The 24,393-nt window shown below is 44.5% G+C and overlaps 1 protein-coding gene across 9 annotated transcripts in view; it reads right to left on the reverse strand.

The window, feature by feature from the left end:
- Position 1: 1 nt before the first annotated feature.
- Positions 2-24,393, reverse strand: part of LOC116931893 (zinc finger protein 503) — a 49,360-nt gene continuing 24,968 nt past the window's right edge. For 2 of the 9 annotated variants that reach the window (XM_032939552.2, XM_045180487.1), the window contains exons 4-10: positions 3,342-3,636; positions 3,172-3,261; positions 2,741-3,112; positions 2,492-2,637; positions 2,162-2,430; positions 1,356-2,049; positions 2-1,280 (exon numbers count right to left, since the gene is read on the reverse strand). In XM_032939552.2, coding sequence (XP_032795443.2) covers positions 300-1,280; positions 1,356-2,049; positions 2,162-2,430; positions 2,492-2,637; positions 2,741-3,112; positions 3,172-3,261; positions 3,342-3,636 — 2,847 coding nt within the window. In that variant the 3' untranslated portion in view covers positions 2-299. Of the gene's footprint in view, positions 1,281-1,355; positions 2,050-2,161; positions 2,431-2,491; positions 2,638-2,740; positions 3,113-3,171; positions 3,262-3,341; positions 3,637-3,801; positions 4,008-14,036; positions 16,541-16,847; positions 17,228-20,351; positions 20,376-24,393 lie in introns of those variants that run through there. The other 7 variants (XM_045180488.1, XM_045180489.1, XM_045180486.1 and 4 more) reach the window with 7 other exon arrangements.

The following is a 24,393-nucleotide window of genomic DNA, read 5'->3' on the forward strand; positions in this document are numbered from 1 at the left end:
GTAAGTGTTAAGCTGTGTATCGCGAAGTTGTGCTCCTTGTTCATTGTGTAAAATAAGTAGTTTGTGCGAACATGGGAAATCAAATTACGGAGTACAATCAAAAATTCTTCATTTTCAAAAAAAAAAAAAAAAACTATTTGAATCAAGTAATGAAAACAAAAAGGCGGCAACTGACAGAAAAACGATGGTCAGCACCAAAAATCATCCGGAAATGGGGGAGTTGCACTAGTTTTTAAAATATAAAATAGGTTTAAATCCTAACGAGGTAGAATCAACACGAGATACATATCTTTAAAGGTTCACGCTATGGCATCATTGAGTTCCAGAAGACCGTCGACGAGTCGGTCCAATTTGTTGAGTTTTCCTTCCGCTTTTTTTTGGCTAACGGTAATAGCTTCCTGATAAGAGAGTTTGATTAATTTCAATTCCACCATCCTACTGGCGTTAATGCGTTCTTTGAGGTTGCAAACAATATCCTTCTTCTTCGTATCCAAGTTCGCTATTTGGTTTTGTATTGAGCTTGCCATAACTTCCATGGTAGCCAACAGATTGTTGATGCTAGATTTCAGTTCAGAAATTTGATGGTCGAAATCCTTTTCCTTTTCTTCCAGTCGTGACAGCTCGTCGCTGGCTGGTTTTAAATTCAATTCCATCTGCCTTGCTTGCTGTTTGCTGTCTTGCAGCTTTTTTTCGACCGACCGAAATTGCTGTGGATTTAAATCAACGTCGAGCAAATTCAGCTCCATTTGAAGTTTTTTGGCATTGATTTGTTGCTCCAAAAAAGCCATCTCCTGCGTTAGCTTTTGGTTTTCATGAAGCACTACTTGGCCGTGAATCTTCTCTCTTTCCTCTATTAGACGCGCCAGTTTTATTATTTCAGGCCACTGATTGTCTGATCTGTTCGTCTCCTCATGACGTTGTTGTGACAGCGCGGCACGAAGGGTGATAATTTTTTGCTTTTGTTCCGCCAGTAGCTTCTTTTCTTTGCGCAATTCGGGTTCTATAGTCGTCATTAGTGTCCGGAAACGGTTATCAATATCGAGGTCTAACTGTTGTTTTTCATTCAAAAATTGGGTCTTATCTTCTGGAGAGACATCGATCGCACAAGCGCAAGAAATCCGCGGAAATGCGGAACAGGATGCAGAAGTGTTGGAATTTTCTGTAGAATTCGGTTTGTTCTTGGCTGAAGGACTGGAGGCGCTAGACTGAGTTCCCTCTATCGAACTAGGCATGACTTGCACTCCTTCCTCCCTTGATATGGACGGTGACATTTTGTTCTCCTAGAATGAGACAAAAAAAAACCATTTAAAGAATGAGAAGCACTAGTTCGAAAAACGATTCATTCAAGTCTATACTTGCGTTTTGGATGTCCTCTTTTCATGTGAAACGTATTCGTCCAAGTTGGAATGCGAGTCAACGCGATTCTTGGAACACACGATGGGAGCCGGTGTTTCGCCATGGTTCGGATATTCATCGTTAGCGACTATGGCACTTTCGACGACTACTTCTTCATTTCGGGTTGTGTATTTTTCAACGAGCTGCTGATAGACGGCTGTAATGACGTCAGCAGAATCCCGATTCCGAATCATCTCCAAACATAAATCTGCCACAATGGAAGCGTTGCGCACTATGTCCGATTTGGGTTCGTTAAATTTAAAGGCGTTGGAGCAGATGGTGCGAACGTCGTACTGGACAGCTGTGAGACGCCGATAAAATCGATTGTCCAGTCGAGCTTTTATAGTCGAGAGATCCATGGGAGGGTATTTAATGACAAAGACGTATAAGGGGTAATGATCAAGGTCGACTGGGGCAGCGAAATGTTTGGCTGCGGACAGGTTCATAATTTTGCTTATTCCGGCCGAGATACGATCGCATTCACAGTCACGGTCACCTTCTGGTGGCCAATCTTCAATTTGCGGTTTGTACAAAACGCTGGCATCCTCATTAGGCACAATGCCCTTGGTGACGGACTTGGGCCTGCCTCTTGGTTTCTTTCTTATTTCGTGTAAATCCCACGGGCTCAATCGTTCAACTTCGCCATTTTCCCATCTTGAAAGATTCAAATTTAATACGCGCTGTTAATTTCTATTGAACGTTTTTCAAAAAAGAAAACAACAAAACAAATATATATATACTGTATATATAATAAAAGGCAAGTGACCTGATGCAGTAGCAGAGGAATGTTGAATTCGGACAATGGGCGCTAAATGGTTCGCGTTTCTCTACCTGACCTTCGCGCCACGAATCCTTTTTGATGCAGTGGAATCGGTCACCGGGCTGCCAATTGCGTACCATGGCTGAATCATAATGTTGCTTTAGAACCAAGAAATCCGGCACTCCGTCGACATGATGATATTTTACGGTAAAAGATGCACCAGTTAGCATTTCTGACTTTGTTTCTTGTCCTGATCCATTTCCGAGCAGCTGGAACTAATCACACAAGAACCAAATGTAATTGAAGGCTATAAACGTTGCATTTAGTTGAGCTAACCTTTAAGCAATAAAGTCTATTGGGTGGCTTAATGTCGTACTTGATGCCGATGATTTTGACCACCTCTTGTTCATTGGCCCAAGGAAGAGAAGAATGAAGATCGAAAAGCTTTTTCTGATTGACGGCATCGGCGTAAAGTTCGTGACCTGTGAAAACACATCATTCAAGCAATGAAAAATGTTTAATTTGTTGGAAGAAGATAATAAAAAAAAAAAAAAAAAAAAAAAAAGGGGGGACACACAAACAAACCTTGTCTAAAATAAATAACCTCGTCCCCCATTTGAGGATAGTATGGGGCTCTGCACGGAACTACCGGAGTCCTCATATCAGAGGGTCGCAATATCTCTGGAACCATAAGGTTCAAATCACTATTTGAGAGAACAGAATGAGGCAGCCCTTTCCTAGAACGTTTCGACGGAATAGTTGCCCAAAGTCCTTCTGAAGTTTCGGCTGTCCAATCGGAATATTCGGAAGAAAACGAGGACCCACTAGTTTCTGGATCAGAGTCTTCATATTCCGGCAGTCGGCCGGCCAAGTTACTTTCAAAGTCATACGAATAAATTCTTATTCGTTTTGAACTACCGGCGTCATCTTCCACAGTGGAACGAGTAGACCTACGCCCTATACAAACCACACTTGATGTTATGATAAATAGGACATGCAACTAAACACTGTTTTACCAGCGCTTTGCGGCGTTGCAGGTGAAGGAGATTTCGTCGGAATATTATGATATCTCGGAGAAGACTGCGAGATGTAGTCGAATGTTGACACTGTTTTGAGGACAAGAATAAAGTTTCTACGCAGCTGCAACTTGCAATCATTTAGGTGGTTTTCTTTCAAAAGTATTTACCAGGGAATATTCTTGGAATTGCACCTTCTCTTAATTTCCATTGCATAGGGTGGCATGGGTAGAAATCTTGTTTGCCATTGATGATGACCGTTTTCCCCTTAATAACATCTTGATCGTGGAAGTGTAGGGCGCACACTCTGTGTGTTTGTTTCAACTGGCCTTTTCTCGGGATGATGTTTTCCCATTTCTTCCGCTGGTGACAATCTTTAGGAACCCAGAACAATGTATGCTTTACTGGACTGCCCTTTTGCCCATTGCTGCAGTTGGGGATACAGCACTCATTGGTCATGTCTACCTAATGGTACAAAAATGTACATGTAATCTCAGTCTACAGTGCACGCCAATAATCTAGATTCGACAGAATTGGGCCATACAAATAAACATGTATTTCTCTTCGAAGAAGCATACTTCATTCGTCATTACACACAAAGCTTGAAGATACGACTGCTAATGCTTTTACCTGGTAAGGTGATGTCTAATTTGTAATACAGATTACCATTAGATCTAAAACTTCCAGAACTTACACTCATCACAGCTCATTTTAAACGATGTACACGTGTCATTTTCTTCTCCACTATTTACAAGAGATGAAATACAGCGCGCGTCAAATCCATCTAGCGATAGCGATGGAAGTAACGCCTATGACACACTGCTTAAGTAGATCACAGATGGCGTTTACAGGTTGGAAGCTTTTAAAAAACGGTCAAAACGCAAGGAAAATAATTTAGAAAAACCAAACATGTAGCTTTATCACTAGTTACTAGCCATAAATAAGTAAAGCAAGAGCCAAACCTGTATGTTGAACGCGTAACGCAAGGAAATGGTGAGGCAGACAAAAACAGTTGGGCCCATCAGCTTTAGAAATAGCAGCATAAATATAAAATAGTATCCGTAACACATTCCCTACCGTTAAACACTTTAAATACCGTGAGATTATCATTTTCAAGGAGCAGTGCATCGTTGGGTTTCTTTTCTTAAAAATGCATGGCAATAAAGAAAATAGCGTACATAAAGCTCGTTGTTTCAAACTTGAGTTGCTGCTGCTGCTGCTGCTGCTCACCTTCAAGTTATATATATACAGTTGCGCTGTTGGATCGTTTTTTTTTTTTTTTTTGTTTAGGCTCTTCTTGTTCCCTTTTTCTTCCTTTTTAACTGCGGGAAATAAGCTTGGCCATAAAAACAAAAAGGAGCCCGAAAACGACTGCGAAGAAAAGAAACGAACGTGAGGTGTGTGTATACGCGGCAACTGGTATAGACAAAAGGAGGCGAAACGAATAGTCGTGTAATAAATGAAAGGAAAACCTGTCATTAAAAAATAAAGGGGGGTAGAAAAAGCAGTAAACACGGAGACTTTTCCGGCGTGATGTATTGCGCTTCTAGCGGAGGTCACGTGCGTGTAAATGACTTTGTGTGCGTCCCATCATCAGCCAGAAGCGATTGTTGCCCCTGCTCTTTATAGCCTGGACTGGGATGGTTTTCATCTTGAACAAGCTCGAACGTTACGCGCGCATTTGTCATGTGTTGGTCAATGATTTTCCCAGTAACGGTGGATCGTAGACGAGCCGTGGCTATTCTCTATTTAATTACTAAGCCATTTTGTGTGTGCCGTGTATACGTAGCGGCAAACAAGCAACAGGCAACAGGCAACGGGCACTTGAACCGGTGCACTTTAAAAACAAAATACAAAAACAAAACGAAAAAAAAAAATGCATTTCGTGTATGTGTGTTGTTATATGCGCAATATACACATATAGATTCTTCTTTTTAAGAATCCGTAAACGGCGGATGGATGATAAGAGCTGGCAACATGAAGGCGGCAAAGAAGAAGCATACACTCGTATACACAAAAGCCTATATACAGTCGTCAGAGAGAGAGAGAGAGAGAGAGAGAGAGACAGAGGGTCATATAATAGGATTTTTTTTTTTTTTTTTATGGCTAGCGGCTTCGTTTGAATAAACGCGCGCGCTTAGCACAGCACACACATCGGCTATAAATACTGTATATATATATTTCGGAAGGGGGTTGGGGTTCGTCTGTGTAATAAATTTTCTTTTATCCGGCCCGCAAATTCACACTGGCGAGACGCGCGCAGTTGTTTCGCCTCTCGTTTTCTGGGAAATGCATTTCACAAGAAAAGACCATCGGAGAAGAATGTGTGACACACAGCTGCTAAAAGACCTGACTGATTTTTGTTTGATTTTTCCGTTTGCTTGAAGGCAGGTTTTTTGACACAACAGGAAAATTGGTGTAAAGACATTCGGCGTGCGCGACACACAAAAGAAATAAAAAAGCTGCTTTATTTTATTTTATTTTTATTTTTCAAGGAACGATAGGAATGGAAGAAGTGGCGCTGTAAAAAGGTGCCACATTTTTGTTTGCGTATGAAAATCGTTGCGTTTGACGTAATCATTTAGTGCCAACGTTGTAGCCTACTGCACGAGCTACAAAGGTAGGTTGGCGTTTATTCTTTCCGTGTGCGTTTAATGAACAAGAAATATGGAAAACCGTTTCGAAAGGACACCCAAAGACACACGGGCAGAAAAAAAGGGGGGCCAAAAGAAAATGAGGATAAAGATGGATGAGCCTGTTGTCTGTGTGCGGAGGAGGAAGGCGGCGGCCAAAATGGTGGCGCTCCTTCGCCCCACGGAGCCAATAATATGAAGATGTAACAAATGGCCTATACTGATGGGGCTGGTGCCCTGTTGGCTGCTGTTGTTGTATATTATCTCAGTTTCTGTCTTGTCTGCCTCTCTTATTCTATGATAGATATATTAGATATGATGATATAAATATATCTCGACGCCGTCCTCTCCTATAGACACATACTCGACGTGTATAGCAGTCAGTGTATAGTAGACGAGGAGTGGGGAGGGAAGGGGGGACTATATTTATAGAGGGACCGAGGGACCGAGTGCGGCGATAGAAAGAGAGGCAAGATAATAACAGAAGGCGGGCGAAGAAGCGGCGAAAAAAGAAAGAAAACAAAAAAACGAGACGCGGCAAGAGCCAAAAAGAATGCGCTCCGGTCCCGGTCCCTGTGCAGCAGACAGACACAAAGTCGTAAATCTGGCTCATTAAAAAACCAGCTGCCATCGATATAATGTATATTTATATAATCAGGTTCTTCTTCTTCTTCTTCTTTTTTCCTTCCTTTTTTTGCGCCCATTCGACATATAGAGAGAAAGAGAGAGAGAGAGAGAGAGAGACATTATACACACTGAGCAAGAGAGATAGAGATACAAAGAGATACAAAGAGAGAGAGAGAGAGGAAGAAGGCTATATTTCTCAATAACAACAGGAGCAGGAGGGGGGCTCGGATAAAAGTCATGGGGTAGTTTGTGTCCTGTCTCTTCAATAAAACATGTAATATACACACCGTGTTCGATAGGCGGCAACGACACACAGCATCATAACTTTGATCCAGCCAATTGATCGATGGAGACGTCGCCCTCCCTTAAGAGTTATTTTGTTTTTTGTTTGGTTTTTTAAGGCTTTTTCTAAATTCTATTTTGCAGAGTCAAGTGATCGCCTCATTCGATTTTGATAGACGTTTTCAGCGAGCAAGAGTCGAGTCGTTTTGCGTGACGATGCAGCAGAGAGGGCCAGTGATGGATTTGGGGTTGCACATCAACATCAATCACGGCGCTACGTGTACGTGCACAGGAGCAAATGGTTTTAGTGGGAAATATGAAAAGGCCTTCTCACAGCTAGGCTAAACACAAAAGACGGTGGACACAGCACAAAAGAGAGAACAGGGAAAACATCCATTTATCGAGTGCTGGCCGAACCCCTCAGAACAAGAAGAACAACTGCAACAGCGAAACAAAACAAAACAGGGAAAACAAGATGGATGATGTCAAGTTGAATAGTTGTTTGCTTCTATTGTTGACAAGTCAACAGCAATGTGTTTTTTTTACAGGGGAATATAATAAGAAGAAGAAGGAAAAAGAAAAAAACAGAAAAATGATGCAGCAGGTGAGGGGATGACTGTAGAACGGCTGGGGGTCGTCCTGTTTTACACATTCGAGTGACTGGACGTTTAGAAAAAGAGAGAAAGAAAAAAGGGGGCGAAGGCCACAGAGTAAAGTAAATGATGCTTGAGAAATCGATTGAGCTTGTTGGCGGTAGAGCGGAGAAGCGGAGAAATGATCAATGACCGAGTAAAGGTCATTTCATTATAAATAACCAAAGAAAAAGAAAATGAAAATGAAAATGAAAATGAAAAAAGGTTTTCCTTTGCCAGTCAAGTAGATGCTGCACACGGGGCAGCAGAAGCAGCAGAACCCATTTAAAAAAGAAAAACAAGTTTTCAACATTTTGATTTATGATATGGTTCAGCGATAAAAACAAGAAAATAAAGGGACGGGGGACGGGGGACGGGGGGAGGGTTGAGGAGCGCGCAGGGTGGTGTCGGCTCAACCAAGAAAAGATAAATGGCTTTCGTTCTATTATATATGCCACATGTACAACTACTACTACTACGACTATACGACTACTAGACTATACCACCAGCAGCACTCGGCTCTCTGGAAAAATAAAAATGAGTTGGGTCTGTTATATGAAAGGAAACCGCCGCCACATAGCAACTGACACGTCTCTCTCTCTTTCTCTTTCCTCTGTCCTCTCTCAGTTGTTATAAATGGGCCATAATTCAGCCAAGGGCTTTAACTTGCTCACATATATAAGCAGACACGCAGATAGAAGAGGCAGCGCGCAGAAAAGCCTCGCAAAATGATAAACCATTCTTTATGGCCATCCATTTATAGACGCCGGATAGACGACACGGCCTATACTATACAGCACCCCACACACACACACACACAGAGAAACAGCCAGCAATCCATCCTCGTGTCTCTCTCTCTCTCTCGTCTTTACGTTGACTTACGTGAATAAACACTCGTTATGGTTTATGCCACGGCGCCTAAGTTGGCCGTGGTTTTATGCAGAAAAACCAACCACAACGCCATCAGCGAATGCGTCACGGTGGCGCGAATCAGTTGAAATCATTTCACCTTTGCCGCACACATTTCAATCCATCAGCCGATATACTAGAACGTCTACGTTACATGTTCATTTCGCAAAACTATATGCAATGTCGCCCATAGAGACGCTTGATTAACGCAATCATCGATAGACTTTGAGTAATCAACAAGGAGCTGGCACACGTCAAAGGCAAACGAAAAAACAAACAAACCAAACAAATGAGTTGAAGTGCGTCCAATGTCTTTGCTTTCGGGGATCTATTCTGGACGAACGGTTGAACTTGATTTACGCTGGCCATTTGGCTGGCAGCGGCGGGACAGCACAGACGAATGGCTTTGAATACATTTCTAAAGGAAATTTGAAATTGAAATGAAAGCGAAACGAGAGAAGGCAGCGCACGCGGGCCATCATCAACGAGGGGCACAAAATCAAGGAAACGATAACAAGTCGTCGTGACGTAATACATGTCGGCGGCACCGTCGGGCACTTGAACAATCCGGCGGTTGTTGCCTTTTTTCTCGTTCTCCTTTTTGGCTGGACACGACAACAACAGCAAGCAGCAGTCGAAATAAAAATAAAATCAAATAAAAATCAAGGGAGAGAGAAGATAAATGTCGTGTGATTGAAAGACATATGGCCGGCTGTCAAGTGCTGCTGCTGTATATAAAGCGCGGCTTTCTCTATATGTGTACATACTACACACACAGCACACACACACACACAGAGAGAGAGAAAGACGGGGCACGAATGCTGGACCTGCCCTCCATTATTCTCCTGTCCGGACTCTTGCTCGCTCGCTTGCTCCTTTTTTTGGGTTTTTTCTTTTTCTTTTCTTTTGTTCCTTGTCCACTTGTCCAGCCAGCAAACGAAGGAGGGAAATCTCTCAACCAGATTTGATAAAATAATAATAAAAAAAACAAAAGAAAAAAAAGTCACGGGACTTGACAGCGGCTACCGCGCAAACCGGTATGCCATTAAACCAGCAGATGGAATTAAAAACAAAAAACAAACAAAAAATAAAAAGGAAAAAGAAAAAAAGAAAAGAAAACTTGTTGCTCGAACTCGGTTTGCGGCCATGCGCTGTCCCTATTCGTTTTGTTAGACAATAACTGACACGCTGCCACTGCTCAACTCGAATTTTCGTTTTGTTTTGGTTTGAAACTATTCACTTGATGATTGATTGCTGCGCTGTTGTTGTTTGATCGTACGATGAAGCTCAGTCGCATTTTGAAGCAATAGCAGAAAAGAGAGGATGCAAATGCGTTTGTCTACGTACAATGAAAGGAAAGAGGAGTTGATGTCGTTTGAATTCGGGTGGGGCGACATTGTGCTAGCTAGGTGATTTATCAGGATGACATTCGGGGCTCGGCTACGCGTTCCCCATGTTTAATTTTTACAGCAGCAGCTGCGCGTGTTTCAATTTCTTTTGTCTTTGTTGTTGTGTGTGCGACTGTGGGTGGTTGATTGCGTCCGCGTTCCTTTTTCTCATTTTGATTGTTGGACTGAAATGGAGACGGGAATCGAGTCCGTCCGTGTAAGGCGACCGACCGGCCAAACGACGTCTACGTGAATTGAATCGTCAACTAACAAAGTGGATCATTAAAAGACAAAGCCAAAGCCCAAAGCCAAATAATGAATGGATGTCTTGACGTACTGTATAAGGGCAATAAGAGGCAAGACACGCGCTATGCGATCGAGCGCCTATTTTTCATGGCATTTCAAAAAACACGACAGTTTCTTTCACGAAGAATATCAATCATGCGAGAAAAGTCGAAAGACAGCGACGCCGATTCGATAGTCTTTTATCGGACCAGTACATTGTTTTAGCTTATCCTTCGTGTGCTGTGCGCGCGTTACAATCCAGAAAAGACGTCCTCTGCTTTGGACTTGCGAAAAATTCAAAAAAATTCGAAAAATTCGAAAAAGAAAAAGGGAAAGTACGTTTACTCGACTTGTATGCAGCAAGAGAAGGAGAGAAGGAGAGAAGGAGTAAAGGAGAGGATAAGAAAAGGAGAGGATAAGAGAAGGAGAGAGAGCTGCCACACAGAACGGGCACACAAAAATGATGGATGATGTACACATTTCTGCTGCTGGAACACGGTCGCTTTGATGATGATGTATATACACGTTCTCTTATTTTTGTTTCATTATTCTCTCTGTCTTTCTCTGTGTCTTTTTTCTATACGAAGCAGCAGGCCAATCGGTTATTGCCGTCTCGCCTGTTTTGCTCCTGCTAGAGTGATGGATTGCTTTTCATGTATCTAAGGCTACGTATGTGTATGTGTATGTGTGTGTGTGTGTGTGTGCGTGATGCGTGTGTGCTGTCGGTCGGCTTTTGGCTGTGCATTAAACACGGGAAAGGGGAGTTGGGGTAAGCCTGCAGGAGACGGAGAGACGGAGAGACGGAGAAAAAGAGAGAAGGCTATATAGCAATCAACGTTGGATAGAGAGAGAGGCGAAATGGATGATTGAAAATCATCACCATTAGAAGCGGGGAAATGGGCGGGACACGAAACATTGGCTACGCTTCTCTCGTGGTAACACGGCAGCAGCACCGTATCCGTGTAACCTACAATAATATTCGTAATCATAGTGCACTTGTGTGTATGTGTGTGCGCGCACCAGGTATACATGTAAATAAATATATACATCAATAGACAAGCAGCTTTTGCTTCTTTCCTTGTCCATAAACATAGAGTAGGCAAGAGCACCGATACGTGCAACCGGCATCTCTCTGTATAATCATTTTAATCACAATCTACCGAAAAACACAATGTCCCGAACGACCGTCAGCCGCAATTTCAAATAGATCAACGTATTATTCGACGAGTTGTGTACTTTCACATGATCGATAAACAACTGGGCCTTTTCTTTCTTTCTTTTTTTCACGTATATGGCTTCGTGCATCAGCCAATGAGCCAATGATGGACGACTGGAAGCAACACTAACAATAGATTTGGCTATATCTGAATGATAAATAGCCTATGAACGCGACGGGCGTCTGCCATCCATTCCCAAAATTGCCATCATTGAGAAACACAAAACAAGACGACTGCTTCTAAAAAAGAAAAGACAATAAAGAAACGTGATTGAAAGACGGAATGATTTAGAATACAGATAGACTGGCCCAGCGTAGCTAGCTAGCTGTTGTTTTTCTTTCCTTTGAGGTGCTAAATATAATCAATGGGCTAATAACTAACGTCTATTACATAAACGAGGAAGCTGTTGACGTTCCTCTTCCATTCATTTCCTGTTGTTCATTTTTTTCACAGCACCCAAAGGCAACGACTTGAAAATGAAAGCGCTTGGCTAGAAAAAGTGCAGTTTGAACGGCTCTGATTTACGACGAGTCCAACGCCACACGCTATTGTTATTACATATAATACAGACTACGTATAGAAGAGTGTGTTTGTGTCTAGAGGCGAGCAGCGAGAATATAGACACGCTACGCCTGTAATAGCGTTATGCTGCATGGTTAAACAAACAGAGTAAAGGTTGACGTCCATTCGGCTGGCAGCAGCAATGATAATAACGACACGGCTGTGTGTGTGTCTGTGTGTGTGCGACTTTTGAAAGGGACGACAGACACGCAAACTGTTTTTCTCCAGCCACACCAACAGGAATTACTTTCGTGAAACAAAACAACAACAACCAAAGTCCATTACGATTGAATGGCGTTTATAATGAAAGGAAAATGTGTGTGATTCACCTGGCCGTACTTCATAACGTAGGCAGTTGATGACAACAAAAGAGGCTTTCAATTGGTTTTAATTCGAAACTCGGCTGTATAGTTTATGCGCTTCGCACGAGTTTGGAAATGTTCCCATTTCATTTTTTTGTTTTTTTGGTTTTCTCAATTCCTTTGGTTAAAGAAAATGAGAAGACAAAAAATGAGGGGGAGGTCTGATATAAATGATGTTGTGATGAAAACAACAGGTTTTCTTTTTGTTTCTTCTTCTTCTCTTTGTCGGGGTTGTGCTGCGCTCCACTTTATGTAGTTGGGCTACGCACAGCTACGCACAGCTACACACAGCTACACACAGCTCCAACACAGCTCCAAGCCTCCAACACATAAACAATGTCTTTTTGTTTTGGCCTTTTTCTCTGTTGATTAGATATTTTCCTCTCTGCGAAGGCTCTCTGCGAAGGCTCTCTGCGAAGCCTCACTGTGTGTAGACTTTCTGTGTCTGGTGGCAAAGTCTGCGGTGTGGTTGAATATTAGAGCAGCGCTGGAAAAAAAGACGACGAAAATGCATTGGGCAATGGTGTGGTGGGCAACGTGTGTCGGTACAGAACGGCAAAGAGGCCACGTCACGACACGGCGAAACGCGTACAGTCAAACCGCACGATTGCCCACCCGTTCGGCGTATAGTTGAATGGATGCGCATGCAATCGCCACATACATCAGTTCTACGATGTAGACCGACTTACATTGTTGTTGCGGCCAGTTGCGCCATTATTGAATGCCATCCCATTTCAATTTTTGTTTGTTTGTTTTTTTGTTTTTTTTATTTTGTCATTTACAATGTTTCTAATAAAAGGATGAGGCGGATAGCCTGATGGACAGTTTCATCAGCAGTGCGCCAACAAAACGCAAGTGTCGACTTGGGCTTTAACTTGTAGACCGAAAAGAGAAGTCGGCCGTGCAGCGCAAGGTGAGAAACAAACAAAAACCAGAACCTGACGAAGGAGATGGCCGTTGGCGGGTTTCGGGCTTTACCAGAAACCCATCATCTCGTTTCTTGGGGTACTCCATTATTGGCCTTCTCTCCCTAATTAGCGGCAGCTTAATCATCGGGTCTGTGTGAGTTTTTTTCAACGGAAAAAATATCCAAATGTATATATTTAAAAACAAAAAAGAAAACCCTTACACACATGACTCTCTCTGCACACTAATCGCGCACACACACACAAGGGGGCAGAGAGGGAGAGAATAAGAACGATCCATCAACTAGGCAGACACAGAGACACACACATAACCATGGCTGCCGTTCACCTGGTGATGTGTTTGTGGTGATCACAGGTTGTCAAAGAACAAGAAGTGATGATGCAAGCCGTCCCTCTTTCCCTAGTTGTTGTTGTTGTTGTTGTTGTTGTGCCCAGCAAATGATGATGGCCGCCAGCCATAAACAACCAACGCCATCTAACCCCTCCACCGCCCTTTTCCGGCCGTTTATTACACACACACACACGCGGACCGGATCATCAGCATGCGAGAAAAAAAGAAAATGAAAAAGAAAATGAAAATGGAAAAATGAAGAAGGAAAAAGACGAAAACTTTTCTCGATTGGTGGGGAGGAGGAGAATTTGAAAATGGTGATGAGTCTCTTGCTCGAGGCTTTATTCGTTTCTTCATTCTCTCATCGTAGACGTGTATTGCTCTCTCTACTTTTCCTTAACATTCCCTCCCTTCCCCACTATTATTATTATGATTATTATGATTGTTATTATGACTACTAGTCCTCTGATGATGATTATTATTACAAGGTACATGAAATGCCGTCATGACTTTGCTGTCCATTGCCGCAACAGCAGCGCAAACGAACTTTTCTTCCCCTCCCCCCCCCAAAAAAAAATGAAAACAAAAAACCAAACAAAAAGTCCGAATCGATGAATCAGGCCATTTCAAGAGAAAAACAAAGTTCCAGCGTTCAACGGCTTATAGAAAATACTAAAATAAAAATAAAGAAAGAGAAAGAAAAAGGACGAAATTCAATCAATACGCCGTGTTACACGCTGTGCGATGGCGTTTATTTCAATGATGTTACAAAACAGGGCACTTTTCATTCATCTGTCAGACCGGTAAAGAAAAAAAAACAAAACAAAAGTGCTTCAAAACAAATGATTTTGGGCGGGGCTAGGGCCAATACGACAATTCTATACACGAAAGAAGAAAACACACAAAAAAACGGACGTGCAACTTGTAATAAGAAAAAGAAAACCAAAACAAGTGATATTCTATTTATATTGCTGCCTATGTACATTTGCCCCTTTCATTTTGATTTCGATATTTTTATTGCACGTGTTTGAATTCATTTGAAAGAAAAGAAAAGAAAAGAAAAGAAAATGTGCTCTAAGGCTGCCCTCCTAGTCCACCTCCTCCTAGAGGTGCTGGACCCAAGCCGGGCATTTGTCGCGTCGATGCTTGATTATTGGTTTGATGGGCAAACAAAGACAGGTGAGAGTAATAGGGAGCTAGGGCCGGGTTCATGTGAAACAGGTGAGCAGCAGCAGCAGCCGCAGCAGCAGCCGACGAAGGAGGAGGAGGCCCTGCCCCGTAAGGTCCACCAGAAGCCATGGCCGCCATGGCTGCCGCCATGCCCGGATGGAAGAGTCCAGCAACAGCCGACGGGAAAGGTCCAGGCTGCTGCTGCTGGGCCGGCAAGGAGGTGGCGCTCGTGGTCGTCGATCCGTTGGCTTTGCCGTACGGATGGTAGCGGGCGGCCGACAGCGGGCTCAGAGGCGGAGTGGGATAGGCGGCGCGCATCATCGACGACGGGTGAGCGAATCCAGTGGCAGACGACGTTGCCGCGGATTCGGGCGGAGGTGCGGCAGCGGCAGCGGCAGCGGCAGCGGCGCTGGATAAGTTGGTGTGCGTGCGCAAGTGCTGGAGGAGATCGTCGGAAGAGGCGAACCTTTTGCCGCAATAATTATCGGCCACGATCCAATTGCAAATGTACGGCCGATTGTTAACGTTGTTAATGTTGTTAATGTTGTTGCTGTTGTTGCTGTTGTTATGATGCGGTGAAGAGGGAGGCGGTTGGCCGTTGGCCGAGCCGGGACTCGATGCCCCTGGAGCCGAAAGCATTTGCAGGTGATGTGCGGCGATGGGCACTTTCATGTGCTCGCACTGGACGGACAAAGGGCACCCGACTGTGCACACCATGTGAATTTGGCCAGCAGCAGCAGCAGCAGCAGCAGCAGCGGAAGAAGAAGATGCAGCGACATTGTTGTTGCTGCTGCTAGCCGGGCATCCGGTGCAATAAGGATCTCGACATGCCGACTCTGCATTGCTATTGGTCGGCTTGGATTGAACAAGTGCAGCTGCAGAAGAAGAAGAAAAAGCAGAAGAAGAAGAAGAAGAAGAAGCCATTCGAGCTGCGGCGTTGCCATAGTGCTGCTGATGCATGGCTTGTTGTAGAGCGGCCACCGAATAGGCCGGATGACCGGCCAAATAGCCATTCATCATGGCGGCAGTGGCGGCTGAAGTCGCAATAAAAGGATGGCCACTCGACGCAGAAGAAGTCGATTTGGCAACAGCGGCCGCATTCAAGGCGTTGGCGTAGGCGCCGAAATCGAGGGCTGACGGATGAGGCGGACCGTAACCGGCACTGGCACCCGCACCGGCACCCGCACCAGCCACAGACGCGTGATGATGAGGAGAGTACGGAGAATGCGGATAAGGGCTCATCGACGACGGGTGGCCGCTGCTGTAAGCCATTCCAGCGGAGGCGGCCATCAGCGACTTGTAACTGTTGGCCAGCGACATGGCGGCTGCGGCCGACGAAGAAGAAGAAGAAGACGCATCGGACGATCCGTGAGCCAACGCCGCCGCCATCATCAGGTGGTGGTGTTGTTGGTGGTGCTGCTGCTGCTGCTGCTGGTTGTGGTGGTGCGATGGATGACTACCGCCAACCAATTGCTGTTGAGATGGGTGCAGCAGCAGATGATTCATGAACGCGGCGGACGTCGATGCCGTCGAAGCCGATGGATGATCCACGGCTTGAGTTGGGTGCGGCGGAACGACCCCCGACGATGCACCGGCGTTCGATCGATTTTTAGGCGAAGTGCTTTTCGATCGACGATCCGTCGGAGTCAGTCGATTGGGATTGCTCGACACGTCAGACGCCTTTTTGATGCTGGCCGTCTTCAGAGTCTGAGTGGCTGCATTGGGCAGCGACTGACCCGCGTCGTTGGCCGATGAGGCCGGCCGTTGCTGCTGCTGCTGCGCGACGCGATTGTTGTTGGCTTCTGGCGAAGAGACGACGGACGCCGACGGACTGCCTCTGGGCTCGTGTCGATTGTCGTGCGCCAAACATTCGCTGGCCGATTTCTTGCGCGATTCGCCTGACGGATGGCCTGTCGTCGTCGTCGTCGTCGTCATCGTCATCGTCGACGACGACGCAGTTTTGGTGGCCGTCGTTGGGGTCGGGTCGGCGCCGATTTGACTGCACGTCTGCGCCAGCAAAGCCAACGGACTCTTTTTCGAATCCATCTGCAAATTGTTTGAAACGAAAGCGGAAAAGGTTTTGGTTTGTGCTTTTCTTTTTTTTCTTTGCTTTTGAAGACGAAAGGTGGAAAAAGGTGGACAAAAGCGGATCGTTCTAGAATTCAACGTCACGTGGACGAGTCGGAATCACGACATTTGCTGAAATACATGCTGCGTTTTGGCCTCTTTAAGAAATCAAGTCAATCGCCTTTTAAAGGGCCAATTGCCCTCTAAACGAGTAGTTGGCTTGGTTCTATCTCGACAAAATGCGAGTGAAATGGACACTAAAACTAAATAAAAAGCGCTGCCTTACGTCGACATTGGAAACGTCGACGAAATGAGATAGAAATGCAGACGACAGAGTCGTGCGTGTACCGTGTTGGTTGCGGGCGGTGGGTTGAGATATTCCGCTCTTAGAAAAGGATTGCCGTTGGACGACAGCATTTCGTCCCGAATCCACTGCAGAGCACAACTTTCAAAGTCACAGACACTCAGACACACGGACGAAAAAAACAAAGGGCAACAAACTAAACACGTGGACAAACACAAGCGAATGAAAGAGACGCCAATGGAACGAGAAAGTCGTGCACGTCCGTCTAGGACCGAGCTCCAAAAGCGACTGAAACTCCAATCGACCAGCCATCGTCAGATGTCGGCCCTTTTTCCTTCTTTTTTTTTTTTTTTTTTTTCTTTAGCAAAGTTGCTACCGTTTGCGCCCGTGTGGCGGCGGCGTACAGCTACGATCAAATAATAATAATAAAAAAAAAAAAAAGAGAAGAGAAGAGGGAAAAAGAATGGTCGGCTAGCCACGAAGCGATTCTCTTTTATATCTAGATATTTTTTGTTTTTTATGGTTATTATTGAAGAGGGACGTCCCCAATGCGCTCCCTCCCCCCCCCTTTTTTTCCCATCCATCTCTCAACTACCAACATTCGATTGATGACAAGCCGCTCCTGCCGCCACGGCCGCTGTGATTGCCTTTACCTACACACACACTCTGTCTTCGCTCTCTGTCTGTCTGTCTGTGTGGCTGACGGTTGTGTGTGTGTGTGTGTCGACGTTTCGCTGAGGGCCTTTCTTGCACGCCAAAGTTGCCTCTCGTTTGCTGTTGGCCATGTCAGCTGATCATTACGTTCAAAGATGGATGAGCTCGTGTTTCATTTCTTCTCGAGTGTTACGTCTTCTATACATCCGACTGACCACAATCATTGCTGTTTTGTTTTTTTTTTTGTTTTAAACTATTCAACTTTAAGAGGCTGAAACGAATTTCTCGTGACACAAAGTTGCAAGTCAAAACGGGGGGGAAATGTTCAATTGAAATGTCTGAAAAAAAAACGAAAATGAAGATTGCAATAAGCCGAAATGAATCCAGATCGTATATAGAAAGGGCGGTGCATCCAGCAGCCAACAATAATGAGCGAACGACACAACGAGTAGATACGTGGGGGCAAACTAGAGAGAAGCGCCTCATCATTCATCGTGTGTCTGACCGGGCGGGACAGCATCTTTTTTTTTTTTTTTTAAGGGGGTTTTTGTTTTTTTTTAAATAAAAAAAAAAAAGAACTGGGTGGTGGTGGTGGTAGCAATGACGAGTCTCTCACACACACACACACACGCACACAAAAGGAAAAAAAAGAGAGACGGGACACGACCAAATGTCAAACGCGCCATGACTGATGATCATCATCACATCATTCTTCTTCTGACGTTACGTTCTCTTCTCTTGCCGCTCTACACTTTCTTGATAAGACGTGGCTCTTTTTGGCTAGCCCGCCATTGCCAAATTGTAGTCACTACACACCAAAGTATGCGGTCGATGCGATGCAGACTGTATGAGCCGCGATGTTGTTTCGCTATTTTTCAAAAATAATAAATAAATAAAAGAGAAAAAGAGAAAAATGGAAAAAGAAGAGACTAGCGGCTGGCGGAGAAACGGACTGGACACAAGCAGACAGCACAGCCCCGAAGCGACAGGGCAACAAGTTTCGAATGATGAATCGCTTCGTTCCTGATAGATCGCCTTGTCTCTCCCATGTTTCTAAACTCTGTTCTACTCTACTCTGTTCTACTCTATTCGTTGGAGTTGTAGCGAGACGGCACGTCATCCTCTCTGCCATCTCCTCTGCGAGCAGAAGCCATTGGTGAAGGAGAAGGAATGTTCGGGGCTGCTGATTGGAATCGACGGCTGCTAGTCGAACGTGACGTTTCTTCTTTCACTTTCACTTTCACTTTCACCTCCAACCCCACCCACCCACCCAGCCACCCAAGAAAACAAAAAACAAAAAATGGAGAACAAGCGCTTATCTAGAAGCGTCAGAGGAAACGGGACTGGAGAAATAAAAAGAGTAAACAGAAGCAAGAAAGAAGAAAAAAAGTCGTCGGCTTGTCTTTTGAAACGTGCGACGTCATATCGACACACATCCGCCAGAACCCCCTGCCGTCATCACAAGCAGCAAAACCTTGCACTCAATACACAGTCTATGTAATATATGCTGGCGCAACGTGTACACACGCACTGGGGGCACTGGCAAGGGGACTGGCTTTTAAGCGGCCAAAAGGAACTGCTGTCTTTCCGTCGCCACGTCGTTAATGCCCGCCGCAGATGGCCCCCGGTTGCCTGTTTCTCTCTTTCAGCTCCAATGGCCGCCGACGACGACCAACAAACCCATACATTCATACTCGAGATATAGATATAAATAGAAGGACGTCCTTGTTCGATCGAAACAATTGCAAACGCTTCGCTTCATTGTAGCGCATTTTCTAATTGTTTTTGCCAGTCGGCACGGAGTCGAGTCTGATGGAGAGGAAACAAAAAAAAACAAACAAACAAAAAAATGGAATAAGGAGGAGAAACAGACGTGAAAAAAGAACAAGGGGATGACGCGGGACTGATTGGCTGCTGTCGACATAGTCAGAGACACGAACGAATCGGGTCTGTGCCACGCCGTCGTCGGTTAGCTGCTGCTGCTGTCAAGACTCTTTTTCCCTTTTTCTCCCTGGCAAACTGTGGTGGGGCGGATTCGACGAACGAGAGGCAGTCGGCCAAAAATAAAAAAGGAAAAAAAAGTGGCAGCAAACGAGACTTGTTGTTGTTGCACTACAAACTCATCCGTCATCTTCACGTCAGCAGGAAGAATGGGGAGTCGAGCGTGCAGCTGGGGGAGAACGAAAACGAGAGAAATGTGAAGGGTAGGGGCGATGATGCAGCAAAACATCATCGTCGTCGTCGTCATCATCATCATCATCATCATGATCCACTTGTTCTGCCACTCGCGACCAGCCAAAGAGCAGCCTCACAATCGAGTTGATACCGCTACTTTCTTGATCAACTCTTGGCAGTCGCACTCGAGTCACGTCAACGGTGAGGGACACCATTGCTCAGTCCTTGACTTTTGATTTCCAAGAGACGAGACATTCCCCGCAAAAGTCAATTTCCAATGAAAATGGCAGTGAATGTTGTTGGCTTATTGATGGACGTCAAACTGACCACGGCCACAATAACCAAGTGCATAGTAGCCATTTCTCTTGCCATCAAAAAAACATCAAAAAACATCAAAAAGAACAGCAACGAACTACAAAAAGAAAAAGAAAAAGAAAATGGAGAAATATGTGTTGGCAATAGTTTTGCCGCCAAAACAATCCATCTTGTCCATTTGTGCCATGTCCATTTCCTCTAGACAAGTCATACATCATTGAGGTTCGTTGTTGTCCGGGCAGCCGGCCCTCTCACACGGACACGATCGCAAAGACTAGTCCAACTATACTATACTATATATACGTATATCTATCTATGTATAAACAACAACTGGTCGTATACCATCGACGCACACACAACTTGATGGATCGCCTGTCTCTTCTATCTCTTTTTTCTTTTTTCTTTTTTTTCTTTTCTTCTTCTTCTTCTTCTTCTTATTCAGGGGGGGGGATGACAAGTCGTTCCACTACTACTACTCCACTACTCCACTACTACACTACACAACCTTGCTGCTTGTGGGGCAGGAAAAAGAAAAAAAAAAAAGAAAAAAGAAAAAAAAGAAAAAAGAAAAAAGGAAAAAGAAAAAAATTGAAAAACAAGGCCCTGGAAATATTGCAAGACTCGAGTTGGAAAATGGTTTGGGTGCGCGTTGGCCGTCGTTTGTCATGTTCACGTTAGGGGCGATAGCAGCGGAGAGAAGGGGCCATCAAGGTTAATGACTGCCTTGGACCTGCCACGCTCACGTGTTATTAAGCCGTCGTCGATTTCCACCTCCCTCCTTTTTTCTTCTTTTATTTTCCGCTTCTCTCCTGTTCGTTTAAATCATTCGTCTTCTGCTTTCGTAGCGGATAGAGGATATAGCGTATAGTGGATATAGCGTATAGAGGATAGAGAAGAGGCAGGCAGCCATTGGGGTGTCGATAAATCATGCCACCGCTGACAGCTTAATGTGTTGCCTTTCGGCCATTTCTCTTTTTTGCCCCGACCCTTTTTGATTTTTTCCCTTTTACAACTGAGAAGAAATGAGAAGAAATGAGAAGAAAAGAAAAGGAAAAACGAACAGTGGGAGGAGGAGGAAATCACGCCAATAATCATCACCAATCATACGCCATGATGGATTGAAAATCAAGAAGATGAAATCGGCTCCATTTTGTCGATTTCTTTGGAAATATTCTTCCCTTCCTTGGTCCAAATGTCAAACGTCTAATAAGACGAATCGACCCTTTTCTTATTTACATTTCTGCTGCGCTGCTGCTGCGCTGCTGCCGTACAGTTGACGCAGACGAATGGCCCTCGACTGACGAGACAAAAAAATCCGGTTCAACCTCAATCTCGATCCATTTTTCTCTTTTCTTTTCTTTTTCTTTTTCTTTTTCTTTTTCTGATTGAACAAACCAAAAAAGGTAAAAATCATTCACGTCTGACCTGCTCAAAATTTCAATAAAAGGAACGTCTTCCGATTCCGCCAGTCCGATGCCACACAATCGCATCGAAATGAAACAATTGGCCAATAAATACGAAGACGAAGACGAAAACGATAAGAAAACGGGAATTTCTGTTTGATTTGGCGCGTACAGTCGGGCAAAGGGGCGGCTTCGACGAAAAGACGCACAACGAATTTGGTGGATGGAGCGAGTGATCGATGGTGATGGAGAATTCCGTGACTGACTGGCAAGAAAAAGTCACGGCGCCTTTCCCTATAAAACGAAAACTAAAACAACAACAACAACAACAACACACTCATCCATCTTTTCGTTTGTGTTCTCTCCTCTTCAGTGTGTGTGAGTGCGTGCGTGTGACTGTCTGTTTCATCATTGGCCGAGGAAGAAAAGGAAAAGGAAAAAAAACGAAGAGGTTCGTCACATGACAGTGAAAAGCAAGAAACAACTGAAACCTAAAAACTAAGAAGAAAGAAAGAAAAGGGAAAAAAAGAAGATGGATGGATGCGATGGAAATAAAAAGACAGTGAGAGAGGCCGCCGTCATCAGACTTGTTCTCCTTCTTCTTTGCTTCTTGCACGATGGATATCTGGCCGGATAGAGACAGACACCATCGATCCATCTCCCCTCGTCAGCTGCTGCCCGAGTTTTTCTTTTCTTTCTTTTTCTTTCTTTTTCTTTCTTTTTCTTCCTTAAAAAAAGAGAGAAATAAGAGTCTCTCTTTGCTGTTGATAGTCCAGTAGCCAAAAGGGAGCAAAATCTGTCCCTTGGTGAAAATGTTCAAAGAAAAAGAAATTTCGGGACAATACACGTCGTGAATACATAATAGCCCCCTTCCCCTTCCCCCTCCTCCGTTATCCGAAAAAAAGACAACATTCAAATCAAGTCGACGATGAACGCATTCCCTCCGTTTCGTTTGGCTGTGCACCGACAATGGAAAAGACATTGATTCACAGCTGTTTGCTCTACATGGACATATCATGGCTGTCGCTGATTGCCGGCACCAACTTTGCCAATTATCTTTCGATTCCAGTTTATTCGTGTTTGGTTTTGAAATCAACAACAACAACAAAAAATGACCCATCAAAGTGACGGGACTTTTTTTTTTTTGCTCAAACGAGAAACGAAAGTCATCCATCTCTTGTTCCAATACGTTGTTGCGCCATTGGAGCGTGTCGTGTGTGAACCTGTCCTTCTCATCGCTTCACGACGCCAACTTTTTTTTTGAGTTTTTTTCTTCTCTCCCGTCCCATTCCCCTACCCCACCCCCTCAAAAAAAAAAGAAAAAAAAGATAACAAAAAATAAATGGCGCAACTGAAGGAGCAGCACACGCGATGAGATAATAATGAAAAAATGTAAACAAGAAAAAAGGAAAAAAAAGAAAAGAAAAAAGTCCTACTGACAAAGATGGATGTTCAAGTTGCGCGTCAAACAGCCACACAGACACACACACAACTGATAAACGAGCTCATCATAAACGAGCGTGGTGCGCCTCCGCAGTTGCGGATCGATAAAAATGCAACTGTGTGCGCGCCTTCAAAAAAAGGTTGACAACAAAAGGGTCAAATGGGCCACGTTGAAATCGAAAAGAAAAAGAAAAAGAAAAAGAATGTCGTGACTCTTATGTGTGTGTGCGTCAAGATGAAGATGAATGGCGTAGCTGACGTCTCATATACCTATTTATAATGCAATATATTAGACGTAGACGTGGACTAGAGGAGCAACATCCATCTTCCTTTTTTGAGCCGTCACTTTTCTTTCTTCTTTCTTTACGTCATCCGTACGAGTCGACCCCCACACGTAGACGCCCTTTTTGTCTGTTTTTTCTCCTGAAAAGAAAAACAATGGCCAACGTAGTGCAACACACGAACGTGCATCGATCAAAAACAGCCAGAAAAAGAAACCACAGCTGCCAAATAAATCAGCTAAAAAATGAGCTCGTCAACGACGCACACAGCGCCGCTTTCGTCGCTTTTAGGAAACGTTAAGCTGCGTGACGACTGACGATACGATTTCACGATTGGCCAACAAACGCCAATTTGATAGCCAAGGGAAAACAAAAATGAAAGATTGGCTGCGACAGCATCAAGCAAAAGTCAATTTCCGTCTTTCGTCATCATAAATCAGGTCGGCTGCTGTTGAGTAACAAGCCCCTCAGCTGACTCTACTTGATCAATGTCACTGCCTCTCCTTCGTCTCCACTCTCTAGTCGAAACTGGTTAACTGGAACGCTAGAAGAAGCGCCGCTTGTCGTCATCATCTCTAGCGACGTTTTAAGGAGAAGAAAAAAAGAAAAGAAAAGTTCTTGTGTGTCGGCACTTGGGCGCTCCTTATCTCTCCATCCCCCCTCCTCCTCCTGCTCATCCGGCTTCTCCTGCTCCCTCTACGCTTGTGTGTAAGATCAACATCTGCCGTCGTCGCGGCTCCTTGGCATTCTCCCCCTCCCTACGGCCTCCTCCGTGAAAGAGTCACGTCCCGCTCGTCTTGTTTCTCTCTCTGCTCCTACTCCCCCTACTCTCTGCTCCTCACACACACACACACAAACACACACACACAAAAAGCAGGAGAAAAAGAAAAAGAAAAGAAAGAAGAGATAAGAGCCAATACGAGGAGGACATGGGAGGTAGAAGAGGAGGACGTTGATGATGATGGCGATGGATGATGGACGTCATGGAAAGCGACAGCTCCTCTCCACATCCATGACCTCCTGTCTTCTTCCTACAAGTCGTGTTTGTATATAGCTGCCTGTCTCTTTTCTTTTTTTTTCTCCTTTTCTCTTTCAAGAAAAAAAGAAAATAAGAAAAAAGAGGAAACGAAAAGAGGAGCGGCTATTGGCTCGCCTTGTCTCGTTGACTGAAGGATAGACACACACACCCCGAACAGCAACGCCAAAGATATAGAAGAGAGGGGCAGAACTGGTAGCTGTCAGCTGTTTATCAACGAC

Source organism: Daphnia magna, linkage group LG10, assembly GCF_020631705.1.
Source record: "Daphnia magna isolate NIES linkage group LG10, ASM2063170v1.1, whole genome shotgun sequence".
In the NCBI taxonomy this organism is placed as follows: domain Eukaryota; kingdom Metazoa; phylum Arthropoda; class Branchiopoda; order Diplostraca; family Daphniidae; genus Daphnia; species Daphnia magna.